This window comes from Mirounga angustirostris, unplaced genomic scaffold (genome assembly GCF_029215605.1).
Source record: "Mirounga angustirostris isolate CCGP_5_RB_7025 unplaced genomic scaffold, mMirAng1.0.hap1 SCAF_17, whole genome shotgun sequence".
NCBI lineage: Eukaryota > Metazoa > Chordata > Mammalia > Carnivora > Phocidae > Mirounga > Mirounga angustirostris.
Window position 1 is genome coordinate 43744442 of NW_026991725.1, and position 19557 is coordinate 43763998.

At 62.1% G+C, this 19557-nt stretch overlaps 2 protein-coding genes across 3 annotated transcripts; both read left to right on the forward strand.

Moving 5' to 3' along the window:
• Window positions 1-637: 637 nt before the first annotated feature.
• MRPL12 (mitochondrial ribosomal protein L12) lies at window positions 638-4865 on the forward strand. Its single transcript, XM_045888274.3, has 5 exons — window positions 638-1250; window positions 1875-2061; window positions 2225-2311; window positions 4217-4351; window positions 4482-4865. The coding sequence occupies exons 1-5, from the start codon at window positions 1177-1179 to the stop codon at window positions 4596-4598; spliced, it is 600 nt and encodes a 199-aa protein (XP_045744230.1). The 5' UTR covers window positions 638-1176; the 3' UTR covers window positions 4599-4865.
• Window positions 4866-7589: 2724 nt separating this feature from the next.
• On the forward strand, window positions 7590-16324 carry SLC25A10 (solute carrier family 25 member 10). 2 transcript variants are annotated; one of them, XM_045888271.3, is made up of 11 exons: window positions 7590-8811; window positions 11342-11461; window positions 12034-12148; window positions 12234-12282; window positions 12510-12551; window positions 13203-13246; window positions 13367-13437; window positions 13728-13820; window positions 14172-14249; window positions 14987-15043; window positions 15363-16324. In XM_045888271.3, the coding sequence occupies exons 1-11, from the start codon at window positions 8719-8721 to the stop codon at window positions 15462-15464; spliced, it is 864 nt and encodes a 287-aa protein (XP_045744227.1). In that variant the 5' UTR covers window positions 7590-8718; the 3' UTR covers window positions 15465-16324. The 2 variants fall into 2 exon arrangements, with proteins under 2 accessions (XP_045744227.1, XP_064438841.1); XM_064582771.1 differs by lacking the exon at window positions 11342-11461.
• Window positions 16325-19557: the final 3233 nt, after the last annotated feature.

A 19557-nucleotide genomic window follows, 5' to 3' on the forward strand; every position in this document is an offset into this window, starting at 1 on the left:
CCTGCTCTACCCTGACTCCTCGAAGACTTGCGACGCCTGAGGATGAGTGTGATTCTACACCAGTCAGAGTCTGGAAGAAAATACCTTATCAGAGTGTAGACTCAGCCCCTCGTATCCAGAGTTCAGAACATTTCACACCCTTTAAATACCTCGTACGTGACCCCAGCATTAGCTCTTCCGTGAAGAAACGGACTAGTTTACCAGGCAGAGAGGCTCTCTGAGCCCAGGCCTAAGGCAGGGCCAGGACAGCAGAAGGTCGCCAGGCAGAGGACGGCTCTGCCCTCTCGATTTGATGTAACAAGCGCTGCTCCGTGCCTGGCTCTTAGAACTCCGCTGGGAGAGCCAAGGCCCAGGAGCCTCACGGCGGAGGTCGTCAGCGGGGCCGGGGAGGCACCCCCCGTGCACAACGGAAAGGCAGGCGCTCGGGCAGCTGGACCCAGAGCCAGGGCTGAGGAGTTCTCTTCTCCAGGCGAACCGCTAGCCCTCCCGCCCGCGACCCCATCCCGCGACCCTTCCCGGCTCAGTCACAACCCTTAGCCACGCCGTCGGCGGGGAATCCCGAGTCCAACCGCCCAGACGCGCGGGCCTCGCTCCCGGGGCAGAACACGTGTCCCCGCGCTGGCGCGAGAGGCAGCCCTCCGGCGGGACGAGGGAAGCAAGGAGAAGGCTGCCCAGAGGGCGGCGGGAGCTCTCGGCGCCGGGGGAGCCCGGGCGCGGGCGGCCGGGGAGGGCGTCCCGAGCCGGAAGCGCTGCCGGCCGGCGCCAGGCTCCGGCAGGTGTCGGGGAGTAGGGGTCACTGCACTGTCCCCCCGGCCGGCACCGCCTCCCCAAGCCTCGGCCTTCTCTGGCCTTCGTCCGCCGAGCGAGGACGGGGCCCCAACAACTCGGCGCCTGTCCCAGGGCCCGACCCCGACCAACGAGCCTCTGCGCCTGCGCGGCTCGCCGTCCGGTGGGTAATCTCTGGAGCGAGAGGAAGCCAGCGCGAGGTGCGGCTAGAGCGTCCGCCCCAACTCGTTTCCCCGGCGGCCTCCTGGGCTAGAGCGTCCTGACACAGCTCGAATGCTCGGCGGCCCCGGCGGCTAGAGCGTCCTGACTCAGCTCGAATGCTCGGCGGCCCCGGCGGCTAGAGCGTCCTCCTCCTGGGGAGCCGCGTGTGACCTTCCCGCCCGCGGACCGATGCTGCTGGCGGCCGCTCGCCCCCTTTGGGGGCCGTGTCTCGGGCTTCGGGGCGCTGCACTCCGTCTCGCCAGGTACCGCGGTCAGCCGAGGGCTGGAGGGTGGCAGGGTCGGGGCCCGCGGCCGGCAACTGAGGGTGCAGGTTGGGGGCGGCGCCCGCGCGCGGCAGGCGGGATGTCACCCCGACTCGTCGGGTCCCGGCGCAGGTGGGCGTCACGAGGGCCCCCCAGCTGCGCCGACTCCTTACCCTCGCGGGCTGCTGAGTGTGCTGGGGGTGGCCTCAGATGACCGTGCACGTGTCCCTGCCCCTCCCCGGGCCTCAGTTTCCCCCGCAGCCCCAATGACGTGGTAGGGCTTCCATCAGTGGGTCCGGCGTTGTGCCGCCCGAGGGCCCCAGATTCTGAGAGGCTTGGTGTAGCAAAATGCATTCAAGTTACTGTCCTGCTCCCTTGGGCCGATAGTTTTTTCCACCCGGAAGCTAACGTTGTGGGTAGCACGTCTGCAAATACTCGCGTGGACTTCTAAGGCTCGTGAAGAATTTAAGGCAGCTGGGAAACCCCCTTATCCTCGTGGACCCTGGAGTCTGAGAACCCCCGGGTTGGGACCAAGGAGCTAGACCTGAGCTCATAGCGCCCACCCGCCTGGTCTGTGTCACCCGCTTGTGCCAGTCTGACAGCCTTGTTTGAACGGGGGGCTAGGCAACAGGTGCCCCGTGTCTGCGCTGTGCGGCTGATGAGATGCGGCGGCCATCGAATGGGGGAGGCCCTCGCCGGGGCACCCCTGGATAACGCGCCCAAGGAGTATCCCCCCAAGATCCAGCAGCTTGTCCAGGACATCGCCAGCCTCACACTCCTGGAGATCTCAGATCTCAACGAGCTTCTGAAGGTATCACAAGCCCAGGCCTGTGTCTTGTTCTTGGTATATTTGGGGAGCGTAGTAAATCGTCCGAAGCGTGCTCCCTGAGTATGAGGACTGTGCCAGCCTTGTTGTGTGGGTGTCTTCGAACGTGACGGGCAGCTACTGAGACTGCTCTCCCTTCTCCCTGCAGAAAACACTGAAGATCCAGGATGTTGGACTCATGCCGATGGGCGGCACGATGCCCGGAGCTGCCCCTGCCGCAGCAGCAACCCCCGAGGTGGGCGCAGGCCAGGGTCCCGTGCAAAAAGGTTTTCCTCTGGTGCCACCACGTCACGTGGCCAGATTTCTCTCATTGTCCCTCATCTTGAGTCTGCATCAGCCAACACATCCCGCAAAGCTGTGTGTGCTGGCTGTGGGCCACCTGCAGTCTCCTTGGGACCACCTTCCTGCGGAGGATGTGCAGATCCCTGCCCACGTGGAGACCATGTTTCTTGTGGAGGGAAATTGGCGATAAACCAAATAAGAAGAAAAAGAAAAATTTTATTGAATAGCAGAACATGATAAGTGATGTGGGAAAAACGCAGGGAAGAAGCTTAAGGGGAGGGGAGGGTTACAATTTCCAGGGAGGCCACAATAAGGAGGTGGCACTGTGGGGGAGATTTGAGGAATACAGGAAGGAAGCAGGGCATTCCCAGCAGAGGGCCAGCGGGCACGAGGTGGCAGAGGTGGGGCAATGGGCAGGTTTCGTCTCCGCGACGAAACCAGCCGACCTGAAGCCATGCGCTAATTTGTTACGGTTTTTGTTTGTTTCTGGTTTGGTGGGGGGCTGTTGCACTTTCTGTTGGGAAAATTCCAAAGTTATCGACAAGTACAGAGAACAGCCTGTGTATGTATCACCCGGTCTCCATGACGATTAAGGTTTTGCCGTGTTTACTTCGCTTGTCCCTTGAAGCTTAAGGCACGTGTGTGGTCTGTCCTTTCTCTGTGCTCCAGCACATATCTCCAAACACAGAGGTGTTTTCTTAACGTAGCCACGAGCCATTTGTACGACAAACGTCATTAACAGTGATCTCGCTCAGTCTATTCAGATTTAGCTAATGGTCCCAGACTTTTTAGCAGTTGGTTTACCCCAGTCTAAGCACTGTGTGTTGCATGTGGTCACTGGGTCTCTGCAGTCTGGCTCCCGGCCTCAGTCCCCTTCCCCTGGCCATCCCTTACTACGAAATCCGGGTCAGGGGTCCCGTGGCGTGTCCCACGTTCCAGATGTGTCTGCTGGTTCCAATGGTATCAGCTCCACTCCCCCATCTGCCGGGAACTGGTAGCTTCACAGGCTGGTGAGATTCAGGCTGAACATTTGGAGCAAAGGAGAGACGGAGTTCCTCTGAACTTCATTGTGGAAACTGGAACGCTTCTGAGAATGAAGGGATACTGTCAGTAACTGGGGGGCAGGGGGCGCCTGGGTGGCTCAGCTGGTTAAGCGTCTGCCTTCACTCAGGTCATGATCCTAGAGTCCCAGGATCGAGCCCCACATCGGGCTCCCTGCTCCGCGGGAAGCCTGCTTCTCCCTCTCCCTTTGTGCTTCCCCTGTGCTCTCTATCAAAAATAAAATCTTTAAAAAAATAATAATAATTGGGGAGCAGATCTAAAGCAGGACTGCCCCAGGCTGCCGGGCCATGTGGCCCCTGCCCCGTGGGGGTGCTGTGTCTTCAGCTGTGACAGCTCTGTCGGCCTCGTCCTTCCGTTGTCGGTCACTCGGCGAAGGTGGGGCTGCGGCTGCCTGTCAGTTTGTCATCCACACACGATTCGGGGCTTGGCTGAGGATGACAAGGGCACTGCTTTCCTGAAACGCTGTTGGATAAGAGCAGTCGGTGTCAGCCTGCCTGTCCCACGATTACAGCTTTGAAGGGAAAGGGAACTTGAGCGGGTGGATGAGGGGAGGCAGATTCAGAACCGCCTCTGGGGAGAAGGCAGCGTTCTGGCCAGGGAGCCAGGTCTCAGCTGGGGAGCGTGGGAGGGAGGGAAGGTTCCAAGCGGTTAGCCCCGAGCCCAGCAGGTCTGGTGCGCCTCCGGCTGGAGCTGCAGGCCTTGCTGGCCTTGCTTTGGGGCTTGGGGGTAACAGGACAGGGTGGCCCAGGAGCGAATGTGCCTACTTCACCCCGTGCTTTGTCTCTCCCTCTCCCAGGTGGCAGAAGAAGACATCCCCACACAAAGAGAACAGACACATTTCACTGTCCGCCTAACAGAGGCAAAGCCTGTGGACAAAGTGAAGCTGATCAAGGAAATCAAGAACTACGTCCAGGGCATAAACCTCGTCCAGGTGAGCTCCGTGTGCCTCACGGGCCTCTCCCCTGCTGTCCCTACCATGCGAGCGGTTCTGGGACTGGCCCCTTCTGGGGCGGGTGGGTTGCGGCCACCCAGGCCCCATTCCTGACTTTGCTCTGTGGCAGGCAAAGAAGCTGGTGGAGTCCCTGCCCCAGGAAATCAAGGCCAACGTCGCCAAGGCTGAGGCGGAGAAGATCAAGGCAGCCCTGGAGGCGGCGGGCGGCACCGTGGTTCTGGAGTAGGCCAGCTCTGAGGACTGGTGGACAAGGGTCCCTGGGACCCGGGCGAGGCGCGCCCCCGTCTGGGACCCGCTGGTGGGAGCAGCCTCCGAACAGAACTACGGCACTGGCACCCCTGGGCCAATTCCGTTCTGGGACGGGCGGATGGACCTGCTGAGCCTGGGGGCGCGGCTCCTGCGGGAGCACCAGGGAGACGGACTCTAGAACATACCGCGGTCAACATGCACCCCCTGGTGGCCACTGAGAAAAATACATTGTTTGGGCGCCGTGTGTGCAGAGTGGTGTGTCTGGGTGGGCTTCCAGGTGGGTGGTGGGGAGCTGGCTAGGGTAGCCCCCTCATTCCCCAGTGGGATGTGTGGGGGTCGGCCAGTGACCTTTGGGTCCTTTGTGTGCAGGGGCCTGGCCTCCCAGGGCTGGTGGCAGCACACCGGGGGTGTGGGCAGCGCCCGTCCTGCTGGGGTGGCAGCAGCCGGCTGATGCCAGATCATCACCCGGAGGTGGGTGCAGGGCACCTGTGGTCTTTAGCAGACTGAGGTGAGCGGTGAGGCATGTGCCTGAGAATGGCAGGCCCCCGTGTCCACTCCCTGGCCACGTTGGAAGAATGCAAGCACAGGGCTGTGGGACCAGAGAGGACATTGCGTCTAGGATAGAACCCCCTCAGGACAGGACAGGCCTGGGGAGCTGCTGTGCTCTCGGGGGCATGCCCAGCAGCCAGAGAGTATGCTTCCTGCTGGACTCCTTGTAAGAAGGCTGCTGCCTGACCCAGAGAGCCCCACTGGCCAAGTCTGTGGCCGGGACAGTCCCAGAGGATTAATGATTCACCATCAGCAGATCTCTGGGCATGCCCTCCCTCAACAGGTGACTACTGGGCCACCTGGGCGGGTACGGCTGGCCCAGTATCCTGTTGACCCAACTGCCTTTTCCTGGGGTAAGGGAGTGGTCTGAACTCAGGGACAGTCCTCAGCCTCAGCCTTCTGCAGGGCACCTACAGAGTCCGCTTGTTCTCTGAGCCCCTTTGTCTTTCCAAGGGAATTGGGGTGATGATGAGGACTCCCTTTCTCCCTTCTCTCTTCCTGGGATGATGGGACCTCCTGCTCCATGGCTGGACGTCCTGGGGGTGGCTGCTCAAACATGCAGGTGATGCCGTACCCCAGGGCCATCAGGCTATCAGGCCATCCCCATTCTGCCTACCTTCCACCAGGCTAGGACAGTGCTTGGATGGTGATCGCTTGGTGCCCCCACCTGACCTCACAGTCCCTGGTGGTCCTACCCCCTCATCCCCCCCAGCTCCAGTGTTGACCTGCTCTGGTATGCGGTTGGCCAATAAAGTGTCTCCGACCTGGCAGTAGGTGGGGTGTGCCCTGAGTCCCTGGAGGCCGCTCGGCCTTGGCCCCTGAGCTCAGCAGGGGAAGTAGAAGTAGGTCTGCTGTGCATCCTGAGTTGTCCTGATGGCGCCCACATGTGAAACCTTACAGGTCCTGGTAGGAGTTAGCATACTGGGTCTTTGTCCAGGCGAATGAAACATGGAAGAGGGAGATCTAGAGCTGACCCCTGCCTCCTGCCCATTCCAGGGACCCTGGTGTCTATCTGACACCCCATGTGGCCCCATGAGGACATGGGAATGCTGCAGCGCAGACAGGCCCCACCCGAGAGGCCTGGCCAGGCAGCCTTGTTCTCAAGACCTCGCCCGACCTCCCCATCGAAAACCTTGGGTTTATGCACAAGTTATGATCCATTTGAGAATTTGGCTGGGGATCTTTTTGAGTTTGCTGACCTAGAGCTTGCAAAGTGCCACCTTTGTCTTAAAAAGGTGCCCCTTACTTGGTGCATCTTCCAGGATTCCTCCACACTTTGCTCTCCTCGAGTGTTTCCAGGTCTTGAGGGAGTTCACAGATTGCAACGTGCTGTGCTGCCACTCTTGACGTTTCAGTTCTCAGAGCTCTTGTTTCTGCTCCGAAGCTTCAGGGATCCGCCACTCTCACCTGGGGGCAGTCCTCGGTCTGTGCACTGGGGCTTTCTCCCCACCGTGGGTTCAGGACCCTGTCTTGCTGATGTGACCACAGAGAGGGGGCAGCCCCCACCCCGGGACCTGGCCCCTAGCTTTCTGGGCTGTCCCCTCCACTTGCCTTCTCTGAGATTAGCTTCTTTGCAGTCAGGAGCTGATAACATTGCCCTTGGGCTGACCAAAGATTCAGACATCTTGATTTATCCTGAATGAGACCTGGTTCTGGGCAGGTTTTGTGCTGGCTTGGGTCTCAGGAGTGGGCTTGAAGACGCTACTTACTTCCCATGGGACACTGGACAAGGAGGCCACTCCCCTGCAACCTACTGGTCCGGTCTGTTAGCTCTGTTTCTTTAAACAAAGGGCTTAGGTGTGAAAGCCATCTCACATTTTCACATTTCCTTGCAGAGCTTTGGTGTCTCGCATCTTCTCTTTTTTTTAATGGAATTGTTTTTCCTAATTTCAGTTTGTTTATTGCTGATACATAGAAATACAATTGAATTTTTTTTAAGTAACCTCTATGTCCAATGTGGGGCTTGAATTCAGAACCCCAAGATCAAGAGTCACATTCTCTTGGAACTGAGCCAGCCAAGTGCCTCCTCTGGTTTCTTCTGGAGAATTGCTGTGACCCTTCCCCCACTGTGCCCCCCCCACACACCCCGGGCCCATGTTTCCATCTAGGCTACAGCTGGCGTCTTCTTTCGATCCTGCCCCTCTACTTCAGATAAAGCAGGATGCCCGTGTGGCCAACTCCCCCCACCTCCCAGGGTCCCCAACATTTCTGGGCTGGACACCATCTCTGCAGCGGTTCACTTCCCCCGCTGATGACCTCAGGGGTCAGAGGCCTCCTGCAGTTCTAAAAGACAGAGTCCTTAGTCTCCAAGTGGCAGCTCTAAGTAAATAGGGAGGTTTGCTGGCCCATACTATGCCTCTGACACATAATTGCTGGGCGCTCAGCGGGCTCAGGGGACCCAGAGTTGTTTCCCCAATGCCTCTCACACTTCTCCCTTGGGTGGGGGTGGAGGGCTGCAGTGGCCAAGCTGGGACTGTAAGATGTAGGTTCTTCCCTGGGGAAGGGGTCTCTGGCTCTGTCTTCTCTGGATCTGTGTGGCCCTGCTGTAAAGTGGTCCTGGAGATTCAGATTTCCACCTTGCCCAGCAGGTGCATCTCTGGCGTAGGAGCATACTTGCACCTCCTGTTTGCTGGATGGTGGAATGAGAGTGGGGATCTGCACACAGGTGGCTATCTCCTGGGGACAGGCAGCCTCCCAGCTGCCACCTCCCAGGAGACTGAACCCCCATGGCTCAGAACTTCCTGTCTCCTTGTCCTCTTCCAGGATGGCTGTCTGGTCAGAGCACACCCGAGGCCGGACTTGGCTGGGAGCACCGGAGGGTCGCTAGTCTCCCCGAATTGTCTTTTGCCCCTAGTTTTTCTGTAATCTGCAGACTGGCTCCAGGAAGGTTTTCTGCCACCCCCTCCGGATGCACGTGTCCCAGGGCTGACCCCCAGGGCCTGCGTGGCGAAGCTGGGACACTGGGTGCAAGGTCAGGGCCGCGACTGGGGCTAGGCTGTTTGCAGGAGGCCAGCCTCCGGGAGTGGCAGGGACTGGCCGAGCGCCGAGGCCGCTCCTTGGCGGCGACCTTCGGAGACCTGGCCTAGGCGTGCGGGTGACCCTGGAGCGGCCGGAGCAGGGCGAGGTGGGGGGACGCCAGGTTCCCGGGGGGAGTGGAGCAGGCCACCCAGCAGGCTCCCTGGGGTCGGTGTGGGCCCCCCCGCCACGCCCTAGCCCTTCGGGCACAGAGGCAGGCGGCTCGGCGCTGCCCACTCGGCTCCGCTGCTGGGCCACGGCCGCTTTAAGGCGCGGTCCACCCCCAGCTCGAGGCGGGGTCTATCTGGCCCCGCCCCTGGCCTGGCCCCGCCCCCAGGGCCGCGCGGGCGCATTGGCTGCGCCGGGCGCGGGTGGCGGGTGGCGCTTTGAACTCGGCGCGGGCGGCGGTGCGGGCCGGGGTCCGGGGCGAGAGTCGGGGTCCGATCGGGGCCGGGCGGAGGCCGGGTCCGGGGTGTGGGCAGCAGGAGCTGCAAGCGGGCTGCCGGCGCTCCTGGGCGTCCGCGGTGCGGGCCATGGCGGCGGAGGCGCGCGTGTCGCGCTGGTACTTCGGGGGACTGGCCTCCTGCGGGGCCGCCTGCTGCACGCACCCGTTGGACCTGCTCAAGGTGAGGGCGGCGCGGGCCGGGGGTTGGGGAGGGGGGGCGCGGGGGGCCGCCCACGCCTGGGCACTGACCTGCCTGGCCCTGCACTGGCCCTGGACGGCGCGAGACTTGGGGCCGCCTTGTGGTTCGCTGCCCCCGCCCGGAGACCCTGCCCACTCCGGGGTGGAGGTGCCCGTTGTCGGGGACCGGGGGCCGCGTTCCAGCCCCGGTTGTGCCCCATACTACCTGTGTGACCTCGGGCTAGTCGCTTGGCCTCTCTGAGCCAATTTCCATCCCGCAGTTGTGAGGACAGTTCTGCCGGGTTTCGAGTTGAGGGGGTGGTTCTGTGGGGCGCACACATGTTGGCTCTAGCACACCCAGGGCATGGACCAGGTGCCTCCCTGCCTGGTGGGTACCCAGCACACAGTGAGGGAATGGCACCCTTGCCTGCGCTATGTTCCCTGGGATCCCTGCTTTGGGCTGCTTCCTCCTGGACTGGGTGGGCACCTGGAAGCCGCAGGTCCTGCACCCACACAGGTCCTGCTCTGTGAGGGTGAGCAAGAGGCAGTCACACTCATTTTACTTTTTTTTAGGAAAAATGCTTATGGGGCAGTATGACACAGAGCTTCTCTTGTCTCCCAGGGCCAGCCGGGGGTGGGGGGGGGTTGTTTTCTGCCCCTTTCTCACTACAAAGAACAAAGAAGAAAGGACCGATGATGCAAAGCCTGGTCGGCTCAGGAGGCCCTGCCCTGGGGAACCTGGGCTGTGGTCACATGGGACCTGTGGGCCAGGGGGGCAGCTCCCTGGCCACCTCCTTCCCTACCCCCACCCAAAGCAGCCTGACCCCCATACTCACCCCCTGGGAGGGATTGGCACCTGTGGCCCTGTTGACCCAAACCTCAGCCTCTGGCCAGGCCCCCACCCCAGCCCCTCCTCCACCTGAGGGTATGTTTCTTTCAGCAACTTTTGTCCTAAATGAAGGAGGATTGACTTCTCTAGTAAAAATGCTCACCTCCAGCTAGGCAGGATTAGCAGCCGTGGGGGCTGAAGGTGGTAGCCCCACTGGCACATCTGAGACCTGGCATGTCCTGGGAGAGGCCTGCATGCTCCTAGTAGCCCCCAGGGCCTGAGAGGGGGCTAGGAGGAACAGGGCCAGGCCTGGAAGGTGCTGTGACCACCTGGGAGAGGAGGTGACAGTGAACTGAAAGGTGCTTCTTGTTTTGAGAAAGGAGGAACCTCCCCTCATGTCTGTTTTATTTTGCTTTCCCGATGCCCAGGCAGGTACTGTGCCGCCTGCGCCGTGCCCACCATGGGGCCCTGGAGGGTTAGGCTCTGTGTCCGATTGTGGCTGGGCACAGCTTCTAGGGGCCCTTGGAGTGGCCCAGAGCCCCCTGTCCATTGTCCAAGGCTCCTTTGGGCATCACTGCCCCATGCCCTGCCCCCCGGGTGCTGTTTTGCTGCAGAATGCTGCCAGGAGGGTCAAGGGCAGCAGGCAGCCACAGGACGCTGACTGCTGTCTGGCCCAGGGGGTACTCAACCCCCCTGCGGAAGCAGGGAGGACAGCTTTGGAGGCAGGCCTCCCTGGGAGGCCCTGGCTGAGCATGTTGCCCTCAACGACGTGGCCACTGGAGAAATGATTTACAGCTCTTTGATCTCTCCCTTTGCCCCGTGTCCTGGCTCAGTCCTCACAGCTGCTTCTCGCCTGGACAAGGGCTGCTTCCTGCGTGGACACCTTGCCCCCAGGCCCAGTGCCCTCTGTCCTGTCCAGCTGGCCGATGTGGCTGAGTGGAGCACAAAGCCCTCTCCGTCCCCACCCACCTTCAACTGCCCTACCACCCAAGCCCCTGGGCGGGGACAGAGAAGGAAGAGAAAGGTGCACCCACTGAGCTACTTAATCCTCATAGCACACTGAGGGAAACTGAAGCAGGAGGGTCCGTAACCTGCCCAGGGAGGCCCAGCCAGAACACGACTGGGGCTGGACAGAGTGGGGTATATGGGGACAGATTCCAGGGTGGCCCTCCCAGGAGTGTCCTTTCCCCTCTCCCCCACCGGACTCCCAGCATCTCTTCCAAGCCCACCATGTTTCTTCAGCCTGTCTCTGAGTCCCCATAACTTCTGATCCCTCTTGAGAAGTGGCATGGCTAAGAAATGGGGCTCTGGAGTCACCTTGCTGGGGTCTACATCCTGCCTCAGTGTCCTCATCAAAATGGGACTGATGACCCCCACTCCTGCAGCAGGTGCCGTGAGGACTCAGACACATAGGTGAACTATTCTCACGGGCCTGGTGGGCTCACGTGTCAGCCGGCATTGTTCCTTGTAAAGCAAAATAGTGTGGACTAGAGGTTGGCGCCAGGTGTGGGCATGGAGTCCCATCTGCACCCAGCTGGGCACCCTTAGGAGACCTCTGTGTCTCCTGTGCCCCAGTTTCCCATCTCTAAACTGGAGTGCTGAGAGGACCCAGCCCGTGGGGTCTTCGTGTGGGAAAGGGCCCGGAGGGAGCCGGGCTGGGCGGTCCCTGCGGCGGGGCCCGGCGTGAGCAGCTGTACTCCGACAGGTGCATCTGCAGACGCAGCAGGAGGTGAAGCTGCGCATGACGGGCATGGCCCTGCGGGTGGTGCGCTCCGATGGCGTCCTGGCACTCTACAACGGCCTCAGTGCCTCCCTGTGCAGACAGGTGCCTCCGGGGCTCCCCCCTCCCGGGACGGTGGGTGGCTAGGACTCCCGGGAGGGCACTTCTGCCTCCCAGGGCCCCCCCACCGCTGCGAGGTGAGGGCTTCCCTAAGCCCTGGTCCCAGAGCCCATGCAGGTAGAGGGAAAGACTGGTGTCCCTGGCCTGGACTCAGACGCACTGTGGGTGCCCTGTGGGCATGGGAGTTACTTTGTGTCCTCCTTTTCAAGGCTGGGTAGGAGAAAGGAACCACACGGCCCCAGGAGTCGGCAGGGTGTGGTGGCCTGGGATGTGCTTCTGCCTTCCACCGGGCCAGCCCTGCTCTCACAGCTGGCTCAAGACCTCCACTTAGACATGGGGAAACTGAGCCTGGGGAGGGAAACTCTGGACTCAACCAGCCCCGGGTTTGTGAATTGGCTCAGTCACTCGCTGACAGTGTGGCCTTGGGAGGGTCCTTCACTGTCCCCATGGCCCATTTCGTGATGATTGTGCACCAGAAGGGCTGGGGTGGGGAGGGCCGACGTGCCCAGCAGGGTTCCCCCACGTGCACCCTCTGAGCTGGGCCCCTTTCCCCCCAGATGACCTACTCCCTGACTCGGTTCGCCATCTATGAGACCGTGCGGGACCATGTGGCCAAGGGCAGTGAGGGGCCCCTGCCCTTCTACAAGAAGGTGCTGCTGGGCTCCATCAGCGGTGAGCTGCCAGCCGGGCCGGGGAGGGTGGGCGCAGGTGGGCATTGCAAGTCATCACATGTTGGCTCTGGGGTCTGTCGCCCCAGGTTGCATTGGAGGCTTCGTGGGGACTCCCGCGGATATGGTCAATGTCAGGTCAGTGTGTGCCCCCACCCAAGGTCAGGGTCTTTCCCGACTTCTGACGGGGCGGGAGGCTTACTTGCTAGGGTCTGCGGTGTGTTCAGCCTGGAACAAGCCCTCGGACCTTGGGGCCTGGACACGGGGGACTGGGGGGCAGGCCAGCGTGAGCCCCGATGCCCGCCAGCTTCTGGGTGGGGCGTATTTGGCCCCCTGCCGCCCCCCTGAGCCTGTGGTTGTTTCAGGATGCAGAATGACATGAAGCTGCCCCCGAATCAGCGCCGCAAGTGAGTAGCGGGCGAGTTCTGCTCTTGGTTGGGGGGGTGCCTGGGGCGGGGCGTGCAGAGCAGGAAGACCTGAGCGCCTCTGCCAGGCCCCGGCTGGGAGTCCCAAGAGGCCTCGTTGCCTGTGGCGTCACCTGGAGCAGGCAGAGGCTGCTGTCGGCGCCCTCATCCGTCCGGAGTTGGGAGGGCCTCTGGGTTCTTTCCTGGTGGGGGAATCTGGGATGGAGGCTGGCTACTTTCCCCCCTTTTCTGATATCTTGTACTTGTTCACAGGAAGGATGGTTTACAAGTTTAAGTGAGGGGGTTTGGGCCTTTAAACAAGTTTGGGGGCTGGGATTTTTTTTTTTTTACGGTAAAAATACCATTTTTCATGAAGTCTGAGATCCTATTAATTCCAAGGCTGCCTACGGACGGACGCCCCAGCTAGAGAGCAGGCATTGGCTACAGTCCAGGGGTAAAACGGGCTCCGGGCAGGCCCCACCCTCTCACCGTCAGGACCAGCCCGCAGACAGACCCAGCCTCGGCGGGGCGGTGTTCAGGCACTGTTGTCCCCTGACCCCTGTGGCAGCTGCATGGCTCTCCCTGGGGAGGACCCTCCCCCGGGGGCCATGGGCAGGGAGGGCCTCACCCCCGCCCCTTGTCTGTCCCTGGCAGCTACGCCCACGCCGTGGACGGCTTGTACCGGGTGGCCCGAGAAGGTAAGAGGAGCAGGCCCTTTGGGGGGTCCAAGGAGGCGGAGGGGCCTGGGGAGTATTGTGCAGGACCTGGGGGGAGGCCTGAGGGGTGCGGCTGGGCGCCTGACCTCCTTTCTCCGGCAGAGGGTCTGAAGAAGCTGTTCTCGGGCGCGAGCATGGCATCCAGTCGAGGGATGCTTGTCACCGTGGGCCAGGTGGGGCTTCTGCTGGTGGTGGGCCTCCTGGGACAGCATCTGGGGGGCCCGCCCTCAGCCCCTGGAGAGGTGGGGGAGGAAGGCAGTGGGCATGGACCACAGGTGGGGGCTGGGGCGGTGGGTAGGCCCCTCCCAGTCCGGGCCTCCCCCGTCTGCCTGGTCACAGTAACTGGAGGTGACCTGCAGAGCAGGCACTTGGTCAGTCCCGGTGATGTCCCTGTGGGCCCCTGTCTACCCTTCCTGGGGCCGGGGGCCATCCCACAGGCCCTGCTCACCCCTCCCCTCCACAGCTGTCCTGCTATGATCAGGCCAAGCAGCTGGTCCTCAGCACCGGGTACCTGTCTGATGGTGTCTTCACTCACTTTGTTGCCAGTTTCATCGCGGTGAGTGCTGGGCCTGGCCGTTGGGGGAAGCGCGGGGGCGGGGGAAGGCTGAGTAGTCTTGGGAGCTGAGGGTGCCCGCCGGGACGAGGCCAGGGCTCAGAAGGCAGGAGGCTGTGGGCAGGTGTGGCGGATGTCCCTCTCGGGCTGCGTACGTACGTGGGCGCTGAGGCCCCGGTGCCCAAGCTGGGATGGTTTCTAGTGTCCCCAGCAGCCCAGGGTCCTATAGCCCTGAGGATGCCTCCGGGGGTCCGGGCCCAGGGCTTCTATGGGGGTGGGTCTGTGGCGGAGGATGACAGGTGCCCACGCACTCTGCCCGGCAGGCCCATTGGTGATAAGCCCCCCTCCCCACAGGGTGGCTGCGCCACGATCCTGTGCCAGCCCCTGGACGTGCTGAAGACGCGTCTGATGAACTCCAAGGGCGAGTATCAGGTGAGTGGGGGCTGCAGGCACTGTCTCCCTCAGGAGTACAGGCCTGGGGGCCGGGACGGGGGACAGGGAGGGGTCCCCACACTGTTGTTATCAGGCTCCAGGCTCCATGGCTGGGTGAGCCCATGTCCCTGTCCTGGCACGTGGAGGAGTCTTTCTCCCCCCTGCACGAGCACATTCTCCCCAGTTGCTGTTTCCAGCCAGCCATGGAGCCGCCCTTGGCCCTTTTTTAAAGACTATTTTTTTTAAGTCGGCTCCACGCCGAGCGTGGGGCTTGAACTCGCGACCGTGAGATCAAGGGTCGCGGGCCCTACTGCTGGAGCCGGCCAGGCGTCCCCCTGTGTTTAAATCCGATTCCTTGGTGTTCACAGAGGCGGCCCGTTCACTGCAGTCAGTGAGAGTCGGTGAGCTGCCGCATTCTACTGGGCAGGCCCAGGACCCGGTGACCCACAGGCACGCACGGCCACTTCTGTGTCCCTGCTGTGCCCTGCTCCTCTTCCCAGCCCCCCACACGCTGTGGGTGCCCGGCGGGTCCCGTGCATGTTTCTGGTTTCGCTGTGTCAGCAGGCAGGGTGGCCTTGACCTTCTCGGCTGCTGGCTTCTCCAGCTGTCATGACCTTTGACCGTCCAGGCCGCTCACTGCACAGGGCCCCTGGCTAGTGCCGGGGGAGGGGCGTGTTATTTGTATTCTGGAAGTAAAATGCAGCTTTTTTTATTGCTTTATTTTGTGTTTTCTGCAGGGTGTTCTCCACTGCGCAGTAGAGACAGCAAAGCTCGGGCCGCTGGCCTTTTACAAGGTTGGGCTGGGCAGGGGCTGGGCGGGACTGGGGGGGACTGGGGGCGCTGGGCAGGGGCTGGGGGGGCTGGGGAGGGCTGTGCAGGGGCTGTGCAGGGGCTGGGGGGGGGCTTGGGGGCTGGGGGGGAGCCAGGGGCATGGTGGGAGGGGCCTGCGGCTGCAGGGGCGGGATAGGGGGCTAGCTGGGGCGGGGGTCCGTACTGCTCCCCCGCGACCGCCCTGCGGGGGGCCCCCCCCCCCCGCCCCCCGGCCCCCGTGGCTGCGGGGGCGGGGCCCTCTCTGGGCTCCCTTCACTTCCTGTTATCCCTGTCTCCGCCCAGGGCCTCCTGCCTGCAGGCATCCGCCTCATGCCCCACACCGTGCTCACGTTTGTGTTTCTGGAACAGCTCCGCAAACACTTCGGCATCAAAGTGCTTTCCTGATGGGCCGGGAGCAGGCTGAGCGCGGCCCCAGTGCCCTCCTCCCTCCTCCTGGGCCCGGACCTCCACCCTGGCCTTCCCTAACAGGCTCCTGCCCACACCCAGCCTACCTGGGCCTGAGCTCATTCCAGTGACCTCGTCCTCTCCACCTCCTGCCTGCCCACCCCAGGCTCTCCCCACCTGGTATTCCGGCAGCCCCCCCGCAAACTAATGACTCAGAGGGGAGGTGTCGGGCCCTGGGTTCAGTTTTCTCTCCTCCCTGAGTAGCTGGTTAACACAAGGTGGGCTGTCCAGGCTTTCTAGAGTCTGGGGCCCTCAGCCCCATCTTCCAGCCGCTTCCATTAGGAGTTGGGTGGCCGCGGAGAGGGGTGCAGACCCCCAGCATGGCTCACCAAACTAGGTGTGTGCATGTGCCCTTTTGTTTCTGGAGAGGGACCATAGCTTTTCTGCCATTCTCAAAGGTAGCTCTGCCCCCGGAGCTCCGGGGCCCTGGGCAGATGGCACCATGCAGAATCAGCCTGCCCGGGAGGGAGGGTGAGCACATGGCCTGCGGGCACCAGGTCCAGCCAGCCCCCTGCTGCTTCAGCAGGTAGTTTCGCCAAAAGCTCTCAAAGCCACGAGCCGGCTGCCGCTTCAGGGAGCGTGGGGTACGCCCGGCGTCCCCGCCTCCCACAGCTCCCAGGCAGAGGCAGGCTGCAGGGTGTCCTCGGGGGCCCACTCCGTGTGGACGGCGGCATCCGCCCACAGCCGAGACCCAGAACGCCCGCGCCTGAGGTCTGCCAGAGCAGCCCGTCCCCCCGACCCCAGCAGGGGTGCTCTGCAGGGGTGTTAATAAAGGACTGTGAAGTGCTCCGCGTCTGGCATGTGCGTGTCGGCTGCTGTGCTGTCCGGGGGCCACAGGACCCGCTCTGCACCCTCCGAGGAGGGCCGTCCGGTTCTGGGGGGCAAGGCTGAGGGCCCAGAGGGAGAAAGAAGCCCAGCCCTGACTGGATACGTTGGGGTGGGCTGTGGGCAGAGGAACTGGGGGGGCCCAAAACCAGGGGAGGAGAGGGGACGGGGGTGGGCAGGATGTGCGTGTTGGGGGTCTGGATCCAAGTTACCATGGACGCCTGGGCCCTTCTTCTCAGCAGGCACCTGGGATCTCAGAAGGTGACGTGAGGCTTCTGGGGTCGCGGAGCTGGGGGGGCGGGGGCGCATGGGGGCAGGCACCAAAGAGGGTCCTGGCCAGACCCAACTCTGGCGGTTTGGGCTTGCACACAACTCCCCGTGCCCGGGTCAGAACCCCCACTGAGACAACTAGAACCGCAGCCCGATGATAAAACAGGAGGGGTAGGGGTGAGTAAGGCCAGGGGGAAGGCTGCGGCTGCCCTCAGACCCCAGACACGTAAAGGCAGATTTGGGCCACGGAGGGGCGTGTTCCCCTTGAAGCTGCTTCGGTTCCGAGCAAGGAATCCTCTTCGCCTACGTCGTGGCCCCAGGCATTCCGGGACGCCGGCCCCTCTCCAGCTTCCATCCAGCCTCTCCCTCCCAGGACCAAGGGGAGAAAGTGCCCCGACTGGTTTGGCCAGGACCACGGTGGTGCGGCTGGGTGCAGCGGGTGCGGTGGGAGGGACGCTAGCTTTCCCGGCGCAGGGATGACACAGGGATGACACGGGGACGGGCGGCGGCTTCCTGGAGCCCGCACTCAGGGTGCAAGGACGGCGGGAGAGGCCTGGCTGGTCCCGGGGCCCCACGTTCTTCCTCCGTGGGCACTCAAAGCCAGCCTGAGAGCCGAGCAACGCGCCGGGCCAGCCCCCAGCCTTCAGCCCCGGGGGCACCTGCAGTCCCGGCCCAGCATTCCGCCTTCGGCCCAGCCTTTTTTTCTTAAAGAAACACTTCATACTTCACAAAAAGTTACATTCCAAGTACTTGTTGTCAAGAAATTTCAACAGGGGGGCTCAGACCACTCACCGGGAAAGGACATTGCATCAACAAGAAGTGCTGGGCACCTGGACATCCATGTGCCGCGTGCTGACGCCGGACCCTCCTCACCTCACACGGACACAAAACTCACCTGGCAATGGATCCTACACCTGGATGTCAGAGCTGAAACCGTAACCCTTGCAGGGAGGCAGGAAAACCGCCCCCCCTGGGAACCCCAAGCTCCTCTGGCAGAGACTGGAGGGCAAGCAGGGGGCCTCGGCGGTGGTCGTGGGGGGCGGCAGGTGCAGCCCGAGTGATGGGTCGGGGCCGCACGGGCTGCCTCTGGCTGCTCCTGGCTGCGGGGAAGGCGGCTGGGGCACAGAGAACGGAAGCTGGCCGTTACTGGCCGAGTGCGGGCCAATTGCTTCAGCAGCTAAGAAACGTGTCCACACAGACCCTTGGGCAGGAACTACCCCACGTCCACCACCTGCTGACCGGGCCACCAGAATGTGGCATGTCTGCAGGACACAGGATTGCTGGGCCATAAAAAGGAAATGAAGGTCAAGACAGCTGTTAGAAGGCAGGCGTGCTCCCGCCCACACTGAGGACTGGTGAGGTCTCGCTCCGCCTGCACCCACCAGCCTCCCCCCACCCCACACCCCCGCGGCGCCGGCGGACCCTTCCCCCACTAGTGCTGCTGGTGACCCAGGCGAGGAAGCTGTTAAAATGGGACCACAACAGGGGCGCCTGGGTGGCTCAGTCATTAAGCGTCTGCCTTCGGCTCAGGTCATGATCCTGGAGTCCCGGGATCGAGCCCCGCATCGGGCTCCCTGCTCGGCGGGAAGCCTGCTTCTCCCTCTCCCACTCCCCCTGCTTGTGTTCCCTCTCTCGCTGTGTTTCTCTCTGTCAAATAAATAAAATCTTTAAAAAAAAAAAAAAATGGGACCACAACATGCGAGAAACACTAACGTGTCCGTTTCATATTTTGCTTAGAAGAGAAATAACTAAACTTTGAAAAGAGAATTTCTTTTAAAGATTTTAAGGCCTCTCTACACCAAACACGGGGCTTGAACCCACCACCCTGAGATGGAGGGGCGCTCGCTCTTGCGACTGAGCTAGCCGGGGGGGCCCCTGCAAAGAGAATCCGATTCCAGGATCATATTAAGGGGTGGGTGCAGGCCGCATGTGAGCCGTGTCTGAGGGCCACGCTGGTGTGGATGCTGGGGACGGAAGGGGACAGCCTGTGGTGAGCATACTCTTCAGAAGCGCCCATCTTGAGCCGGCCCTTCCTGGAATTCTGGATCCTTGAATGAGGCTGGTGGCATCCGGGGCCTTTGGGGACAAGGGTCGATCCCTGAAAGCAGCCCAAAGGCGTGCAGAGGGCCCAACCGGCGCTCGCCAATGACCCCAGGGCCCTGGCTCATCAGCCTCTTCTTTCCGCTCCGTCCGACTGGGGTGAGTTCATGTGTCTATTTATAAATAGTTGGTTTTTTTTAAGTTACCCGCAGACCGCAACACAAACTTGCAGGGTAGGGAAGGCTTTTCTTGGAACACTACACCTCCCTCCAACCAGACGCTCCCCAGAAACAACCCCGGCCCTCAGACCCGGGTATTCTCCCCCTTTACTGGGCTGTGACGGCAGAACAGCAAGACAGAAGCGCGGTGGGGAAACCACTCGTCAGGGAAGCATTTTCCGTAAGAGATGTTCATTCCTGAAAGATGACAGTAAACAGGGGAAAGTGGAGTCGTGTGCTTCTTCTCCTCCCCCCCCTCCCCTCCCCTTCCCCTCCCTCTCCTCCGTCCCCTCCTTTCCTTCCTTTACTCCTCCTCCTCCCCCTCCACCCCCCCTCTTCCTACCTCTTCCTTCCTCCTCCCCTCCCTGTCCTCCCCCTCCTGCCCCCTTCCACCACCACCCAACCACCTGGCACCCAGGGCTCAGCTTGTCCTGCTGGTGCTATAAGCCAGAGGGATTTGTCCTGGGCTCAGGTCCATACTCTGTGACCAGCAGGGCCCTTTCTGGGGGACAGGGGGCCCTCTCGCCTTGGGGGCATAGGCAGTCCTGGAACTTGCCGGTCCTGTAGTGTCCATCCTTAGGGCACCTTCTGTGTGTTCTCTCACCAAGGGTTGCCTCTGTCCTGCTCTTAAAGGGGGTGCTCCTGGCTCCCCAGCAGCCCCTGTTGGGCTCCATCTTGAC